Here is a 20,275-nt window from a genome sequence, read left to right as displayed (position 1 = left end):
CTGTTTGTCAGCATGGAGGAAACTGCAGAATACAAATCATCAGCTTTGTTTTATGAGTGTCTATTTACAATGCTGGGGTGGAATTTTTTAAAAAGCACTGTAGCATTTGCATCGAGTCTGTCACTCAAGCTCCAGTGTTGATTCCTATCCTGTAAATGATCTTGCTTTCCTATTTTTTTATCCTTTCTGCAAGGTTACTGTCAATGTCAGAGGATGTAAACCTCAAGCATACATTGTATGGGGCTCGGCATGCATGTGGGAAGGAAAGAAGTTCGTTTAACGAAAAGGGATAACAGCATTCATTCAAACTAAGCATATTTGATTGCACAGGGGAAAGTGTATCTTCTTTGGGAGTTTTGATTGAATTTTATCATGATACAAAATTTGCTGCTACACTTCTTTTTCTTTGACCAACAACATTTCCCAGCTTAGCTTATAGTCTAGGTAAAGTGCCTGTGAAATGGAGTGATGTCTTTGCTGAAATCATTCAGACCCACAGAAAGTGAGTGACCCTCAGGGATGGGTAGAAATCTCCCAATTTTAACAAAGATCCTTCTCTGTTTGGGAATTTTAAAGCTCAAGCTACGCACTAGGAGAATGACAGGAGGGGCTGTGTTTGGTTCCCTGGAACTTAACCTATTTCAGCAAGCCTGCAATACCAGGGAAAATAGCACATGAATTTATATTTGTGTCAGGCTTGCTGTTGGTGGGTAAGGTTCGTATAAAGGTTACTCCTAAAGAAGTGTCTATCATTCTCACTCTGCACGCTCATGATTTCTGCTTCTTCCAAATCCTGCCCTCTAGAGCAATACAATAATTTTAAAATAATAACTAAAACATGATTTAATGACCCACCTCCAGACCTGTAATGATTACGCATCTCCTCTCTTGTAGCTCACAGCAGTTGGAGGACAATTGACATTTACTGTATCATACGACCTTGAAGAAGAGGAGGAAGATACAGAACACGTACTCCAGCTTATGCTCATCTTAGAGGTAGAGTATGGAAAGTGTCATTTATATTTAACTGCTTTACACTCTTACGTTATTTGAGGTTACTCCTTACTTGGCTAGTTTAACATTAATTTACATACTACTAGAGAAAAATATCATATTTTGGGAATTTTTTTATGCCAGTCTTATGTTTCACTCTGAGACATAACCAAAAGACTGAGCATAGGCATTGGGTTCCAATGGTAAATGGGAGTTTTACAGCAGATTTGGAATTTAAATTTAAAACTTAATGACCATTTTCCCAAGAATATAAGGATACTGAAAGTATTTAGGCAAATGGCAGATTTACATAGTTGTACTTTTTCCATCTCTCCTTGCTTCCAAGTAGATTTTATTGTTTATTTCTTTGTTTATATTAGGTAGAAGTAAATGGAAAAGGAAACATTTATTTAGGTGCAGTTAAATCAAATTCAAAACTCCTAATTTAGGTAAGAAAAATATAGGAGAAACTGCTTTTGGGATTTGGAGGGCCATAGGCAGTTCCCAAATGCTAGAAGGCTAAAGTTATCACAAAGGCTGTCTTCCATCCTTTCTCATACTCTTCCTTTCACATAACACATGCCCTCCTCCCCTCAGCTCACACAGAATCACACATTTCATGCATATTTATGAGTCCAAACGGATCTGTGTTGATTTAGCACGAGGCTCTGTCGTTTTTTGTCTTGAAACTTTCATGCATGAGAATCAATAAAAAAAATTCTTTCCCCAAAATGAATGTTCCCAGTATTAGATGAAGTGATCTGGGTGATATATATATATCATTACATATGTATGTGTATGAAACTAGAAGTATGTCATGGAATTCCTTTGAGATAAAAGGGATTCTCTAAATGTAAAATGTTGAGAAGTTACATATTATTAATACGAATGAACTAAGATAAAATGTTAACCCAAATGGTAATGATCATTATCCTATTGTGAACATTAAACTGCAGGTTTTTTTCTTGTTTGTTTGTTTTTCCCCCAGATAGAAGAGTCCTTTAAAACAATAGCTTCATACACTGTTCTAAGTTTTCTTCCCTATTTTCCTATACAACCCCCACTCACCATAAAATAGTATATTTGAAATATGCAATTTTTGTACACTTCTGTAAAACTGAGACATTTGTAATCACATATCTCTATGAGTTGCCAGGTATTTATTATTTTAGTTAATGGGGGAAGCAAAGTCATGCGTAACCAGGAAGCTTATACTTTGTGATGCATCTGGTTAAGGCTAATATTTGAATTGTTTTCTCTGCCTTTTGTACATACTAGAAATATGCTGACTGACAGGGGAAGCTAACCTGAAATTAAAAGCCTACAGAGGATAATCCACAGAGAAGAGAATCCCTTTCTTCACAGTTTCACCCTTTTATACTTTCTTTTTCTCTTTAGGGAAATGACTTGAGAATCAGCACAGCCCAAGATGAGGTGTATCTGCAACCATCTGAAGAACATATTAATGTGTTGTCACTTAAAGAAGATTTATTTACCATACATGGCACAAATTTCCCAGTCAGTAGGAAAGAGTTTATGACCGTGCTTGCGAATTTAAAGAGAGTCCTTATACAAATCACATACAGCCTTGGGATGGATGCCATCTTCAGGTAAACTCAAGAACTGCATCTCCCAGCGTTCACACATTTACCTTGGGGCAAACACGCATGTGCTGAGTGACTGAAGATCCCTAAGGTTTGCTGTCTTCAAATAGTAGATAAGAACGGAGCACTGGTTTTCTGAAAAGTGTTTCTATTAAGCTTTAAAATTTTACATACCCAAGATGAATTTGTCTTAGTCATTTTTTAGTATTGATGATTCTTTTTCAATTCTGCCAGAGCATGCAATAAGAATGATTCCCATACTGAGAAATGCTATACTGGAAAAGAGTCTCCTTTATGATGACTCAGATAGTGGAAAACTAAAGTGATACAATTCCAGGATACCCGTATTCAGAAAGTGGTTTGTAAAATATTTTCTTCCATTAATTAATTCAGTCGTCTCTGACTTAATAGTATATAGTTTATGATGAGAAATATAAGCACCTTCATTTAAGTAACTACAAGGTTTTTTAAAAAAAAAATACTGTAATACTGTAATGGCTGCATGATATAAAGGAAGGTATGAGCTTTGGAGGTAACCTGACTAGGAATTAAATTAGCTCTATTGCTTATTGTATGTGTGACCTTTGGCAAGTGGTTGGTCCTTGTGGAAACTTGATTTCTTCAAATGTGAAGTGGAGAAAATAGTGCCTACCTTTCAGGGTCATTGTGAAAATTATATGTGATAATTATGTAAAGTGCTCTTTACCTAGAACGCTTTCAAAGGATTATTCCTTTCTGTTCTCCATTTTTTTTCCTTAAAGAGGGAGCTCCCTGACTTGAACCAAACATCCATAAGGGGCTGACTGTAGGCTGCTGTGCTTTTCATTTTTAAAACAATGATGGGGCTTCCCTGGTGGCGCAGTGGTTGAGAGTCCGCCTGCCGATGCAGGGGACACGGGTTTGTGCCCCGGTCCGGGAAGATCCCACATGCCGTGGAGCGGCTGGGCCCGTGAGCCATGACCGTTGAGCGTGCACGTCCGGAGTCTGTGATCTGCAACGGGAAAGGCCACAACACTGAGAGGCCTGCGTACCGCAAAAAAAAAAAAAAAAAAAAAAAAAAAGATGTATTTTTCTGACAAAGTTTTGACTTTGTGTCTAAATGAGCTCTTTTCCTTTCTCCTTTTCTACTCTAATAGTAAATAACACAAGCTCTCGTGGCAATTTTGTCCTAAATCAGGTTAATTCGATGACCAAATGTGACCCCAAACCGACAACTTGGCATAACCATAATCAAAGCAATGTCTCCAATACTGATTTATCTGCAAAAGGGTTTTTTTTATTACTGATGCTCCCCTACCTCCTTCATTTGCTTGCATGGCCTAGTTTGTCTTTCATTTGTAGTACTTTAACTAAGCGTAATCATCATTACCATCTCCCAAAGGAGAGTATCTCAGATTCATAAACAGAACCACTGCCAAACAATGTACCTCTTCTGCAGAGTCAATTCTGCTAGAAGCTGGGTTAAAATGCCATGAAGATGAGAAGCAGCACTTAGGAATTAATTATGTTTTTTCACATTTAGTAAATAGAGATTGCCACGATGTTTAACAAGTACAACGAGATGAGTCCTCTGGATTTCAAAATAAATGACAAGCAAATTGACAAAAAGTGGCTGGGGGACTTATTTATTTTTGCCAGCATTGTTTCTCAGACTAGTTAATCCAAAGACGTGAATCCCCCTGATTCATGTCAGATAATTGTAGTGTCTACCCATCTGAAAATCACTAGTTTCATTTGGGCCTGCTGAGGTTTCCCCATACACGAACAACGTGTTCACAGAGTGTGTCTATGGGATCTGACACAGGAACTAATCCAAGTAGGCGATGCTTTCTGCGGCCTACATTTTGTAAGGCACCGTGGTTCAAGGAGTGAAAGCCGTATCATATTTGAAACTCCTACCCACTTCAGGTGAGCCGAAAGTCAGCATGAATCCCGAGTCAGTACGCTTGTTATATTTTATTTATCTCTTATCTACTAGTAGATTGAGTCATATTTGTAAAACATCATTTGAATTGATTTCAACTTGTCTTGCACAGTAGGCTTCCAACTTGGTATACAGCTTGTGTGCAAGCACAAGTAAATTGAAGCTATCTCAACAGAAATTCATGTTTAGAATTACTTAAGGAAGATTTATTTCCAGGGTAGTTCTCTCAGCAAATGGGCTTACGTTCCTCCTGTTATGGAGGAACTGGAACTGAATAGTGGAGGGAGAAGTGGGCTGCAGGTCAGGATTTTGACTTCTGTTTTCAACTTAGCTATTTAATAGTTGTAAACATAAGTGTCATTTTGACCTCTTTGGATTCAATCACCTCATCTGTAAAATAAGGATGAGGACAATTGCTTGCCAACGTCAGAAAGTCACTATGAGAATGGAATTAGAGGACTGCAAAAGCATTTTGCTAATGGCAGATCAGCACACAAATCTGAAGTCTTTCTATCTGACCTGCATCATTCCAGGGAATACCATTTTTTCCAAGTACCGTTAAGACTTGGAGACATCTAGAATAAAGCATGGACTGATATTTCTAAAACTGAGACCATTTTTGCTGTCATTCTTTTCGACAATGCTGAGAGGCCCATACGATAAAATTAATTGATTTCCTTCTCATTGCCCTCATTGATAAGATGAAGATAAAAATGGAAAATTTTTCATTCTTCCTTTAAGAATGTAAGAGAAATCAACTTAACCTGTGTATCTTTCTCCTTTAAATTCACTAAACCTTGTTTTTAGTAGCATCCTTGATATTTAGCTTGATATTTTTTCTTATACCCTATAGCAGACATTAGTACAGTTCATCAAATTTTTAATCTCCTCCTTTTGGAATATTGCATTTCCTTTGAGGGTAGATGTGGTCATAGGACTTGGTTTGGCCAATGAAATCTGAGCTGAAATGATGTATTATTCCTCTCCTCCTCCCCCCAAGCCCTGGAAAAGCATTGAATTGCCAGTTTGAGACTCTGTGGAGCTTACTTAGCTACCAGAAGATCAAAACAGCCTGAAATATTGACAGCACACATAGGTCAGCTACCCGGAATAGTTACCCAGACCTGTAGAGGATTTCACATGAGTAAACTTTTGTTTTCTGTTAAGCCACTGAGAATTTGGAGTTGTCTGTTACCACAGCATAACTGAGCCCATCATGACTTTATTCTGATGCAACCCATGTGTCTTTATTGCTTGAAAAGAAATACGAAATTTCTCCAAGGCAAGATGTTTTCACGTGACTTTTAATAGTAAATTTTTTGGCATGGGTATCAAAAATATTACACAGAATTTACATAATAAATAATCTAGAAAAATCCTTATAAAGAAAGGAGTGTTTTGAGGCTTGTGGAAATAGTGTTGGTAGTATACTTCTACCTTTTGAAATTAATGATACAGGTAATCGCATTTTGAAGAAATTATTATGACGAGGGCTCTCAGGCTCTTAAAAAGATTTATGTAACTTGCTCTTGGGAAGAGGTTCAGCCAGGGTTTATGCCCACATGTGCTTTCTCCCCATTATCTTTGACTACCTCCCAAATCTATTCTGTAACATTGGATTCATTCAGTCTGCCAGCATTTACTGAGTGCCTTCCCTGTGCATTTGAGTTGCAGCTCTCTCTTCTGTAAAATGGCAAAAAGAATACCTAACTTTCAAGATTGAATGCTAAGGTGAGAAAATGATGTATCCAAGACATCTGACCTGCTATCTAGTATATGTTGGGAGGCAATGTTGAGTAACAGGCTAACCATTGGGTTTGGGTTTGAGTCTGTGCTGCACCATTTGCTAATGGTATTATAGTGACAAGGCACTTTACTTCTCTGAGCTTCAGGTTCTAGCTTTGTAAATGTGGACAAAAACATGATTACCACATTAGTTTCATTGATATTTAAAGGAGCTATGTCTCAAGTTCCCATGATAGTGCACAGAAGACACTCAGTACACAGTAATTATTATGTGATAGTTCTAGGCTAAGGAAAGAGGATACAAAGATGGATAAAGGATCATTGAATCCAAAGAAGGCATAGTCGAGTATGAAAGGCAGACATGTAGTAACGTTTATGGTAGTATAATAAAGAGTGCAGTGGAAGTGTGCATAGAGCATCCTGGTGGAACTAGGGAGGAAGAGATGAATTCTTATATTAGCATTTAATATATTTTTGATGAATGGCTGCAACAATAGCAGATTCTGTCAGTTATTTTCCTTACTTGGTATGGGATTGAAAATGTTTGGAGAAAATGTCTAGCTCGTTCCCAGATGGCCCACTCAGACATTGAATGAACCAGTGAATGATTCTGTTGCCTTTTTAGGAATGAAGTAAAAATGATCAGCCTTCACTAATTGAGTAGTACTTTGTGGAACTTCCACAGGACAGAGGCTAAAGGAAGTTCTAAGTCATCATCTTATGTTTTGTCAAAAATGAAATAGAACAAAGCACCTGAACAGCGATAAAATCTTTATGGTGACGAACCTGAAGTAACATTTGTTTAAGTAGAATTAAATAGATATCTTCTATACAAAAAAGGTGAATTAAGAATATAAAAGAGTTTTAAGATCGAATGTCCTGTTGTTTAAAGAATAGTTTGGGTTTTTTTCTTTTTTGTGTGTGAAGCGTGACATAGCTAACTCTGGTGGAAAATATAGGAAAACAAAAACATTAAGAACAATCTTTAAGACAGTTCCAGGACAGTGTTTCTTATATGATTCCAATATTTTCAATACTAGCTTATATAATTATGTCTTTTCTCTTCATCCATCACTCATAATAATAAAGAGAATAAAGAGAACTAGCCAGCTAAAACATTTGATTTAGTTGACAGATCTTCGACAGTTCATGCATCTCCAAACTTTAGTACTTTATTACTATCAGCATTATGGATTTAAATAAATGCAGCCTGTATCAAGAAAATAAAATGACCATATTGAAGGGAGAAAAAGAATAAACTGCAGCCTTCTTCATGAGTAACACTAAAAACTGTTAAACACATTAAAATCCCATTTAACAAATAGCAGAACCTAATGAACATTGGGACTGCTCAGTGAATACTAATGTGCAATATTGCTGGGAAAGATGTTTGAGTGTTGAAATTTCTCATAGCTCAAAATGGTTACATAGATTAAGGAGAGGAACATCTGTTGTTTCAAAAGACAAATGAAGGTTGGCAGTTCGTTGAAAATATTTTTGTTTTTGTTTTGTTCTATTTTAAATTGTTTCTTAAAGCAGTCAATTACTCATTTTTCTATTTTAAAACATTCCAGTAATCTTTCTTTATGTTTTGCTCATTAATTTTATATTGAAAATCCTGGGATTACATCTATATACAATTGACCAGGCTGCTGTTTAGTAAGTTGTGAAAGTCTTTTGTATGATAATCAACTAGTATAGTAATCATGAAATCATCTAATTCTGAAATTAAAGTGATCAGAAATACAAGTTTGTCATGCGACAGTCCATTAATTGCAGGCAATTAGATGTCACAATAAATTCAGATGAGTTCTGGCCTCTGGCCTCAAGTCCTAATGCTAGCAGTTTTCAATTTATTTTCTTTGTTAGATAAAACAAGTAAGTTTTCTTCTACTTATCTGATTTTATTCATCTGAAATGTGGATCCTGGCTTCAGTGTATCATTTGTTATGGAGTATGTTACACATTGTTTGTAATATAACTACATTCCATTCATCTATCCATTTATTTATTCATTTATGTATGTATTTGGTCTTGTATCCATCCATTTATCCATCTGTCTATTCATCTACCCACTACCTGTCTATCCTTCTATCCATCCAGAGATTCATCCATCCAACAAAAATGTGTTGAGCATGTATTGACGTGATCAGGCTAGGTAGAGACGACACAACAGGGTCTCTGTTCTTAAGGAGTAGTCATAAACTCATGTTAGCATAAACAAGTCCTATCCTTATTTTAGTAACTCTTCCAAACCTTATGTTGTGTTAAAAATTGCCAGATCTAGGAATTTCACTCCTCGTTATATACCCCAAAGTATTAAAAGCAGGCACTCAAAAATAGTTGTATACAAATGTTTATAGCAATATATTTACAATAGCCTAAAAGTAGAAGTAGCCAACCATCCATGAACAGATGAATGGAATAAGAAAATGTGGTATATTCATGCAATAGAATATTACTCATCCATAAAAATGAATGAAATACTGATATGTGTTATAACGTAGATGAACCTTGAAAACATTACGCTAACAGAGAGAAGCCAGACACAAAAGGTCATGTATTATATATGTCCATTTGTATGAAATATCCAGAAGAGGTAAATCCATGGAAACAGAAGCAGATTCTCAGTTGCCAGAGGTTGGGGGAACAGTGGACTAGAGTGTGACTGCTTGATAGATACTGGGTTTTATTGTGGAAGGGGGAGGGGGCTAATGAAAATGTTTGGAACTAGATAGAGATGTTGGTTGTACAACACTGTGAATATATTAAATGACACTTGAAAGTGGTTAGTTTATGTTATGTGAATGTCACCTCAATTAAAAAAATATTGCCAGTGACACTTCATATACAAGTTGATTTGGTGGAAAAAATTACCGCTTGAAAAATTATTTCAATCTCTGTGTAACCTGAACACTGTAAAACAGTGATTTTTAATGCTTGTAGGATTAAGAAAATCGGAGTAAAAACAATAAAGATTTTAGAAACTTGTTGCTGAAAAGCTTACGACTTGGTTAAAGGTTGTCACTTCTGAAGATACATTTAATGAGGTGATTAACTTTGTTCTCTGGCTTGATTACAACATAGATTCTCAAACTGGCAAGCTCTTTGGTAATTGTGAATCGCCAAACAATAAAAATCTACCACCACTCTTAAGAAAGCAACTAAAAATGCATACCCTAGCAAGAATCAGTTACATCTTTTTTATGGTTAAATAATGGCATATTATGTGTTATGGAGATCTATCAGTCATTTTAAAAAACAATAATTATCATTATGAATCAATAGCAGTCATTTAATTTTGTGCTCTTAGAGTTTATTTAAAATTTATTTTAATACATTAAAATGACAAAAATCTAGTTTTGGGGATGGAAATAGTATTTCTTATACTACTCATGTAGTCATTTTGATCCTGTTGCAGCAGTCAATATATGTTAATAAAATGCCTAGCATTTTATAACCACGTATATGAGTTATGTACTATATCAAGAGCTTTACATTCATTATTTCATTTAATCCTTTAATCAAGCTCATCGTGTATGGACTCTTGTTTTATCTCCATTACATAGATGATGATATTGAGGCCAAGAGATGTTAAATAATTTTTCCTAGGCTACGGGACTGGTAGATGTCAGAGACAGGATATGAATCTTGATCTGTCTGACTTCTGAGTTTGTGTTCTTAACAATGAAGATTTTACATTTTGTTTTTTTTAACGGGGAAAAGCCAATAAGACACTAATAACATTTATTTAAATTGTGAATGTATATTGGTTGCATATTTGGAAAGAAATACATACACACACTATACATATATACTATTTATGTAACAGCATTTTTCAGTTTGACCAAACCAGCTTTTCCTAGGAATAATGAATGATACCAAATCTCTGTGCTAAAATCACCAGATCGTACAGAAGTGCCAATAAAGTGAAGCCCGTAAGTACAGAAAACAGCGAATTTAATTTAGGCCCAAAACAATTTAGGAAAATAGTTCTAACTAATTCAACTGAGCATTTGAAAAAGTTTCACTTTTACCTACCAACATGAAGATCTATCTCTGAGAAAAAGCAACCAAAATAATTTCCATCTTTCTTTTCTTTCTTTTTCTTTTTTTTTTTGCTTCCATTTTTCTTTAAATTTAAAATGTTGGACTGAATATTAATATTATGTCCTTCTGCTTATCTAGTTTAAATATTAAAAATAAGTCAGTCATATGAGTGTTTTCTGTTTTAAAAATTCCTTCAACTATGTTTTTTTTTTTTTTGGCTGCGTTGAGTCTTCGTTGCTGTGCACGGGCTTTCTCTAGTTGTGGCGAGCGGGGGCTACTCTTTGTTGCAGTGCGCAGGCTCCTCGTTGTGGTGGCTTCTCTTGTTGGGGAGCACAGGCTCTAGGTGCGCGGGCTTCAGTAGTTGCAGCACATGGGCTCTGTGGTTGCGGCGTGCGCAGGCTCTAGGGTGCACAGATTCAGTAGTTGTGGCTCGTGGGCTCTAGAGCACAGGCTCAGTAGTTGTGGCACATGGCCTTAGTTGCTCCACGGCATGTAGGATCTTCCCAGACCAGGAATCGAACCCATGTCCCCTGCATTGGCAGGCGGATTCTTAACCACTGCACCACCAGGGAAGCCCTTCAACTATGATTTTAAACTCTGTATCTCAAAAAAAAAGGGGGGGGGGTGGTGGAATCAAAACACATAGCCAAAAACCAAGAAATGAGCAAGAATAGTCCTATCTTTTCAACATTTGATTGTGGTACTGGTTGTGAGCACCTTTAACTGGGCTGACTTTGCCTAATATGATGAATGACCAGAGCATCAAGTTATGGATATTCATTTGCCTTCTTTTTAAACATAAAAATTTGCTTATATTTACATCATTGTTTCTGTACTATTCCTCAAGGGATGTAACACCTAGGAGTCTGTTGCTTATTTACCATTTCTTTTTCCTTCTGCTCCAGGCTGAGCTCTGTTGGCCTTGAATCTGCTGTCCCCTATCCTACTGACAGAAGCATTGCAGCAGCTGTGGAAGTTTGTCAATGTCCATCAGGGTATACTGGCTCCTCCTGTGAAGTAAGTTTGCAAGAATATAGCTTCAGTGCATTCTAAGTTCCTTCAGCATTATTTTCCATAAACTATTCTAAAATAAGCTTAGTTTTTTCATCAAGGATTGCACAAATGATAGTGTATTATTAGTTAAAGAAGAAACTCCAACGTCTGCGAAAAAGTCATGACTTTCAAATAGTGTTACTCATGTAATGCCATCTTGAAATCAGGTTTCTTGTAGAGATATTTTGCATTATGACATATAGCTAAAAATCTGATGTTTCTTTAAGTGTTTGTTTTTGATTTAATCTGTTGATGAAATAGGATAAATGATGGTGGAATAATATTTCAATATATTTCTCTTTCATTTCCACCTGAGTACTTACGAGGAATTTAGCACTATTTCTTTTCTTTTTCACCCTTTCCACATTTTTTAATCCATTTTTTAATCTACTTTATTCCTAAGAATACAACCAAATCACAGTCATCTGAAGGGCTCAGTCTTTAAAATGTCCAGAACATAATATATGGAAGAAATACCTTGATCTAGAAAATTTCCTACAGGTCTTTGATTTGTTTAGCACCTAAAGTTTGAGATATTTATTGCTGTCTCAATATTCTAGATTTATAATAAGATTAATGTTCCTTACTTAATGTCACAGTGTGTCATTCTAAGGTAATAATTTTTATTTACTTTTATGCATTTTCTTTAGGTAGTTTGAAAATTGATTTTACTTGAAATCTGGTCAAAAAAATATAAACACCATTTCCCTTATAGAGGGCATGGCTTGCGGATAAATGGGAACTTAAATTCTTTAAAAATGGTGCCTTTAAGGAATCATCTGACTGTACCAAGATGTTCCACTTCAGCACACTATCCCATTATGCCATTTACAGAAATACCCTAGGCCTTGCTTTGTCGTTTCTCTTGTACTTTAAAATAATGCATGCTACGAGAGGATACTCAGGGCTTAGAGTCATATTGGTGACAAATGTGTTTTCTTTAACTGGGCTCAGATTCACCTATTCGGAAATAAAACTAAATGTAATTCACTGTCACTTTTCCAAAATTCAAATAGAGAAGAGAAAAATAATCATGGAAATGAATTAGCTCTGTCAACCCAAATTTGATTTTACATGTAAAATAAATACTGTACTTGATGAAAAGTATTTTTTTATTAAGAGCCTAGCAGTTTTTATTTCAAACCAGCAAGCTCTCTTTGAACCTTTATGTTCTTATTTCAACTGAAATAATAAATACCTTGATTCTATTCTTGGTTTAGCACTTATTCCCGCATTGGTTACTCTCAGTGCTCCTCATCATCTTTTATACAAATTTAAAATGCCCATTGAATCTAAAATTGTCTGAATATTAGAATTATTTAATTGGTTATGCATTTTGTTTCTTCTTTTCTTTCTTCAAAAGTATTTATTAAGAATCTTTGGTAAATTCTGCCCTAGATGCTGAGGGGATTATCAAGAAGATTACACCACAATCCCTGTTCTTAAAGAGCTAACAGTCTGTTTAGGGAGACAGAACAAATACCTATGAAAAATTGGATCACAGCACTATATAATTAAGGCACCAGTAAGTGGTACAGAACTTAAGTGCAATAATCTTTCAAAGAGATGAGCAATTCCAGTGGAGAGAGACGTCACAGAAAGTATCCTAGGGTGGAAAAACCTCAAATTGGATGCTAAATAATGGTAACAATTAGGTAGGAAGAGAGAGAAGCAAGCGAGTGTGGGAGAGTCAGAACAAAGAAGCAGAGCAGGGATAAGAAAACCTTCCTGTGCCTCTCACATGATAATTGATAAATCAAGTTACTTCGGAATCCATAAAAGAATTTGGTTGAATCAGAAGACAATGAACTCTGGAGTTTCTCTCTGGCTTCTTAGTTTTTTCTACTCTCTAATAATTCCTTCTTTTCTTTGAAACTTCCTATCCTTAAACTCACTATTATCTATTCCTATCCTTTCCTAAATTCATTTGCTTTTTTATTGAGTTCCTAACGCCAGGCACTCTAGTTTTGTTATCACTAATATCCCTGGATCCTTTAAAAGCTGAGTAAACTCCAAAGACTATTAATGTCTTAATTCTAGCTTACCAAAAACACATTCTATAACTCCATTATAAAATTGTTCTCTTCTGTTTTGTTTGGGTCCACAATGTTGATTCAGAATCTTTTTCTTCCTCATTTCTACTTCTTATAAATCCCCCCACAGTTCATCTTTCAAATATTTTCATACTTTCCTAGTATCATCATAATTCATTTCACTTGACAAGTGGAACAGGTGAGGAAGTGAAAGCAAAGTTGGGTACTAAAAAAAGTTGTTTTGATTCAAATCTCAGTTCCCTCTTCTATATGATGCCACAAAGAAAATTTAGATAAATATGATAAATTCAATGAAGAAAATAAACAGGGTGCCTTGATAGAGGTACTGAGAATGGGTATAGGAAGATTAGATGTGAGGGACTACTTTATGAGAGGTTGTCAGGAAGGTTTTCTGAGGCGGTAGCATCTAAACTGAGTTTAGGGTCAGCTTAGGTAAAGGAGCTGAGGAGGAAATGAAACAGAGTTTGGAGTCGGCAAGGAGCTGAGTTGGGGCAGGTATGGCTGAAGCTTATAGTAAGCAAGTAAGAAAGTGGCACAAGGTATGATTGAAGGAGGCTGGCCATTCAGAGCTTTGCATGCATGATAAGAACTTGTGGTTTTATTCTAAATGCAATGGAAAGAAGGCTTTAAGCTGGGTGATGCCATGATCTGAGTTTTATATTTTTTTGAAAAAGTCATTATAACTACAGTGTGTAGAACCTATTGTACATGGCAGGAATGGTAGGAAGGAAAATGGTTAATATGCTACTGTGGTAGAATGCAGTGATGATAGTGGTTTGTTAGTATAATGACAGAGGATGTAGAAAGACATGTGTTTATTCTAAATATATTTTGGTAGTAGAACCAATAGGACTTACTGATCTGATAGACATGCCATGGGAGAGTTGAAAAAACTGAAGGCTTTAAGAATGAGTCAGATGATGAGCTTGAGCAATTGGATGTGGTGCCATTTACTGAGCTGAGGAAAACTGGGAGAGGAACAGCTGTGATGGGGAGGATGAAATCAATGATCCATTTTGGAAATATTAGGTTTGAAAGAGCTGTGAAGTGTATTGTCCATGTCCAATGTAGGTCCTGAACTCAGAATATCTGTCTGGTCTATAGATATGTATTTAGAAGGAATCATCAACTAGGGGACTAAATAAAATGACCTGGGAGAAACTGTGGAAAGAAAAAGAAAAGTGACTAAGCCCCCAGGAGCTCCTGACAATGAGAAGTAGGTTGAAGCAGAGGAGACAGCAAAGAAATGGGGCGGAAACTTTGGGACTGTAATATCATGGAAGTTTCTAGAAGAGGACTTTTGAGGGAGATAGGAATCAACTAAACCATATCTTGATGAGAGAACAATAAGGTGTTGATTGTAGAATTGTGTATTAGGTTTGGCTCCCTGGAATTTGGTGGCATGGACCAGGGCAGTTTTAATCAAGTGGTGATAGCACAGGACTGATTAGGATGGAATGAAGCATAAAAGGGAAGTGAGGAAGAAAAAACATTTTTTTTTTAGTTTTTTTCTTGTTTTAAACTTCTATCGGAGTATAGTTGATTTACAGTGTTGTGAAAGTTTCAGGTGTACAGCAAAGTGAATCAGTTATACATACATATATATATATATATATATATATATATCCATTCTTTTTAGCGCAGTCTTACTGAAAAGAAAAACAGGGAGGTAACTGAAAGTTATAGGATATTAAGGAAGTAATTTTGTCTTTTTTTTCTATTAGCTGATTTTTGACGGGGACGCTAGATCATATTTTCAAGCCGATAGTAATGATCCAACAGAAAGGAAAGCTATTACTGATGCAGCACAGAGAGGAAATACTGGGAAGACAATAGATAATGGAATACAGATTACAAGTGCAGTGATATTCCTTTGAGAGGATGAAGAATCCTGCATGCCTGTTCCAGAGGGGAATATGACAAATGGAATTATACACTTATGCTCGTGGACTTGGTAGTGGAAATTTGGCTGCCAATGGCTTTAATTTTCTCTGTGACTAATGAGATGAAATTACTGGCTAAGAGAGAGGTGTAAAGAGTTGGGAAATTTGAAGAAAGAAGATGGAGTACATGTACAAATGGAGTAGTACATTTGCAGATATATATATATATATAACTTATTAATGACAATTCCATGAATATTTGTCCTGAAAAGAGTAAATCAGTTCTCTCCTTGTTATCATCACCCTTAATTTCTACCCCCTTCTGGATATGTAGCTTCACCAGTTTTTAGAAATATATATTACATTACAAAATCTCTTCTATAATGAGTCTAGGGTGACAACAGTTTTAATGAGGAGAAATTATTAGAAGAGGTTAGAAAATTGACACCTTTTCTGTACTGCGCAAATTAAGAGGAAAGTTGTTTTGTTTTCCTTTCAAATATGAAGTATCAGCTTATCCTTTTTTTTTAATGTGTTTGCTATCGATGTTCACATTTAAGAGTCCTCATATCCTGAGGCAGAAGGAACATTTCCAACAATACACAACACAATTCTATATTATTTATTACTTCAGTGGTTTCTCTCTTGTTTCCACTTTCAACTGGGAAAAAAAAGGCCTTTTCATGATATATTATGTCATAGTTAACCATCCAGAAATATGGTAAATAACGCACAAAATGCAATTTTAACTTGATGGAGATCATAACCTCCTAGAGGGCAGTGAAGTTTGTCCCCTTATTTTGCATCCTGTCCAATTTATAGTGACCCGCACGGAAGAGAAACTTAAACATGACGTGAACTGAAAGCCAGCACAGACACACAGATACTGTATGGCCCAAATACCCTTTTTCTAATCAGAATTCTATTTTTGGACGGTAAAGTGTCTCACACTTAGAAAGGAAATGATAGATATAAGTAGAGTTCTAGTAGAATAATGCCATAAAATAAAATATCAAGGGAATAAATATATGGTAAATAAATCATAAACTATTTTGTGTAAATTTGAGAAAGCATAATAGGATGGAGGAAGTTGAGAATGAGAGGTATAAATTATATATGTGTGTGTGATCAAATGTTAAGAGCGGATGCTACCTTTCTTCCAAATGACTGCAAAGATTTTCTGAAAGGGACAGAGTTATGGGCAGTTTGTACGTGGGAAAGAGAGGTCACTCCAGAGAATCTATATTCCTTGGAATGACATTAGGTGCTCTCTTAGGCTAAGGTTCTGAAGAGTCCATTTCTGTCGGCTGCTTTTTTTCAGTACTTTTTCTTCCATTTTCTTATCTGTGCTTTTTACTTTGCGACTGTCATGTTTCAGTTCTTTATATCTCTGCTTTATTTTGCTATTTCAGAAGAGACATCAAGCTAATGCTTCTTCTAATCTCATACCTGCCAATAACACTAAGGTTAGTATGAAGCTCCCATGTCAAGAGGAATAGCTCTGTAGCAATATTTCCATAATGGCAGTGCTTTGACAAGCACATTTGCTGGGTTTGCTACCTAAATATTTTCCTTTATCCAATAAAGACAAAAAGCAAACTTCTAAAAAATCCCTGAGACTAACTTGAAGCCTTATCTTCCTTTCAGTCTTGTTGGCCTAGGCACAGACGAGTTAACGGCACTATTTTTGGTGGCATCTGTGAACCCTGTCAGTGCTTTGGTCACGCGGAATCCTGTGATGATATCACTGGAGAATGCCTGGTAAGTGCTTTCTCCTTTGGAGATGCTGATTGACAGGGCTGAAGTCAGCTCAATAGGCCCTGCAATTCAGTTACTACCTTTGGGGCTTTAAATACTTGAGTCAGGAAGTGATTTGATGGCACTCTTTATATTGAACTGAGTTGGAAGCTGGGAACGTTCTTTCATACGTGGTCTCCCTGACTAACAAGCATTAGAAAGTGTTTATTCATATTAGTCTAAGAATTGAATTAAGATCAGATACATCATAATAAAGCATAACTAATGACTGGGATACCTTTCTACCACAAATATATATGGTTTCAATCCTTTCCATAAATCTACCAAAAAATAGACTGTATTTCTGTAACAGGAAATAATTTATATCCCCATAATATGAAAAGTATAAAATGTAACCTCTGTAACAGGCATAATTCAGTTTTTGTCACTTTGAAAATGAGGGAATACTACATTTTTTTATTGTCAAATGTCAGCATGTAACTAAATACAAAGCAACATATATAGATTAAAAAATCATAAATATATGCAATACATATTCACCAGAGCTCCTTACTCCTTTTACAATTAAGTCTATACTTCAACCAGAAAAAAAGCTCTGCAAAAGGCAAAGTACTTTCCATCCTGCTAAGAAGCTTTTGGATTAGAGAATTACACTGAATAGACAATTCTGATTAACTCAAGGGCATGTTAGTTTTATACTGTCTGACATGGCATGAAGCTTGAAACAACACTTCTCATTTCATTAGTCTTGCAGAAACACAATTTGAAATGGTGGCAGTTTAGGAAGATATCATACTCTCATTTCCCTGTAGAATTTAAGGCAGACTCTGTTATCTGTATTTCTTAATGTTCTCTCTTTCTCTTGCTCATTCTTCCCCCCACCCTTTTTCTTCTACTTAAAAGCTTCTGGGAAAAATCCAAAATGAAAATTCAGGGCTTTTGTTTCAATGTGATTTGGCATTTAGGTTTATTGATGCTCTTTCTGTTTTCTGTATAGAAGATTTTGTTTAATTGCATTGCAGTATAAAGCGTGATAGCCTTAATTTGTGGATCAGTAGATTTTTCAAATGGCATTGTTATGAATAGAAAGACTAAGTGATTTTCATTTTAATTATACAATAAGTCTTTTAAAATGTACCTTGGAAAAAATACTGAATTACCTTTAAACACTTTACTAACATGCAATAGGAAATATTCAGCCCAAACCAGATATAGATTTGCTTTACTGAAACCTAGAAAGACAAAAATAAATATTTCATGATACCAGACTTTTAATGTTCCCAATAGTAATATTTCATGTTGCATTCATTAAGTCTAAAATCATGCTGTTAATTCATTTGGTTATGTAATATTTCTAAGAATGAAAGCCCATTGTTTTAGAATAAAATAGTTTCATCCAGCATAATTTTGGGAGGAAGAAGGGAGGGGATCAATGATTATGTGAGACCTTCTACTAATGAAGCCTAGTTTACTGACTTTGTTTCATGGACAGGGAGATAGGCTACTTCAAATAACACAATGAATCTTAGGGAAACAACAGAGATCTTGATGATAGAGAGAGAATCTGGGGTGTTTTCTGAGGTTTCCTCTGTAGCTGGTAAATAGGTGATCATGTAAGATATTTCTGGAGACTTTCAAATTCTCTTTATCTGAAATGGTATTAATAACTAAATGCTGATGTTCCATTTTGAGTGTATTCATTCTAATGTGATCCACAAAGAGAAAAATATTTAAATGTTGCACATCAAAGGCATTCTTACTGTTCAGTTGACCCGCATTTTAGCTTCCTTTTTTTTATTATTTATGCTTCCCCCCCCACCAGCACTAGACAGAAAATTTACAAAACTTACAGATAAACTGCTTTTTAGTTTGGCTTTGAAATCTAATTAGAAATTAACTGAAATATTTTTTGATATTAGATCAAAATCCAGACCTCTGTTATAGGGCAAACTTATTATATATTAAAAGGTCATTTTGACTCAAAGTACTTTTGAAGTGATCTAGGAAACACTCAAGCCACATGGGAAGATTGCATACTTGTTCCTTGTCATTGTTCTTGTGATAAGCAATGTGAATAGACATTTGGAAAGTAGTTTTGTAGCAGGACACCTGTAAAAATAACCAGCCCATCAGAGCGAACCTTTCGTCTTTTTCAGTTTGGGTTTTCCATAGTATTGTTGTCTAATATTGTTTTATGGTTTCAACTGCAGAAACACTTGAGTTTTAAGATTAATTTTATTTACATTAACTGAAATATGACATCAGGAAATGTAAGAAACTCCTACATGTTATTTTTCTTTCAAATCAGTAAAGAAAAGCATGGTCTCGGGGTTGTGCAAGATTTTCAGTTGAGTTTTAGAAATACCATTTTCAACATGGTTAAAACATAATCAGTTTTATAATCTTATTTTTTAAAGTCCCTAAGTCTTTGAAGATATAATTTTGATTGTGTCAATCTGACAATATGCAAAGAATATTGCAAAAAACATACTTTTTTTAGTAAGAGACAACTTTAAACTTGAAAACTGCAAGGAACTAATATGAAGATGAAATCAAAGAGGAAAGCCTTTCATCAAATTGATCCATGTTTTGCACCTTCCATCCCAATGTGCTGTTATTTAGACAAATGTGGATAATAAAGTTAACATCTTTGCTACTTTGATAGAGGGTTGCAAAATAAATTTGAGAATTTTAGATACCTTAAAGAAAAACCTATTTTCAAGTATCACCAGATACTAAAGAATTAACCTACTCACTGTCATGAAACTGTCATGAAACTGTCATGAGATTTCAGAGCTTGAAAACTTCATGTATTGTGAGCTTAACTCCCACATTTACAGATTGTAAGCAAGTGGATTACTGGATTTTCATTTAACATTGTCTACAATAAAGAATCTGTCCCTCTCCCCAAGGACTTTAACAAGCTATGTTCAGAAGTGTTTATTTATGGGTGTTTTTTTCTTAAATCCATTTACTAAGTGTAATTAAAATTGAGCTTCTTAAAAATATACTAAAAGAAATAATAATTCAGAATTTTCATTGAATCAAACTGGCTATCCCATTGGTCAATCAGATTAACAAATTTTTACTTTGTGCTTAAAGTGAATTTATATTTTGGCTATTAGCCATTACCTCTACCTATTTAGTTACTGATGATAAAATTAAAAGTTTTGCACTCCAAGCTCTGATGAATTCTTTGGAAATGAGAAA

At 35.3% G+C, this 20,275-nt stretch overlaps 1 protein-coding gene across 1 annotated transcript in view; it reads left to right on the top strand.

Annotated features, from left to right (window-relative positions):
• LAMA2 (laminin subunit alpha 2) overlaps nucleotides 1-20,275 on the top strand; it is a 605,756-nt gene that overhangs the window by 345,372 nt on the left and 240,109 nt on the right. The window contains exons 13-16 of the mRNA XM_060167667.1: nucleotides 895-996; nucleotides 2,392-2,603; nucleotides 11,223-11,334; nucleotides 16,955-17,068. Of these exons, the coding sequence (XP_060023650.1) occupies nucleotides 895-996; nucleotides 2,392-2,603; nucleotides 11,223-11,334; nucleotides 16,955-17,068 (540 nt within the window). The remainder of the gene's footprint in view (nucleotides 1-894; nucleotides 997-2,391; nucleotides 2,604-11,222; nucleotides 11,335-16,954; nucleotides 17,069-20,275) is intronic.

Source organism: Lagenorhynchus albirostris, chromosome 12 (assembly GCF_949774975.1).
Source record: "Lagenorhynchus albirostris chromosome 12, mLagAlb1.1, whole genome shotgun sequence".
NCBI classification, from domain to species: domain Eukaryota; kingdom Metazoa; phylum Chordata; class Mammalia; order Artiodactyla; family Delphinidae; genus Lagenorhynchus; species Lagenorhynchus albirostris.
This window is presented reverse-complemented; position numbering and strand designations above follow the sequence as displayed.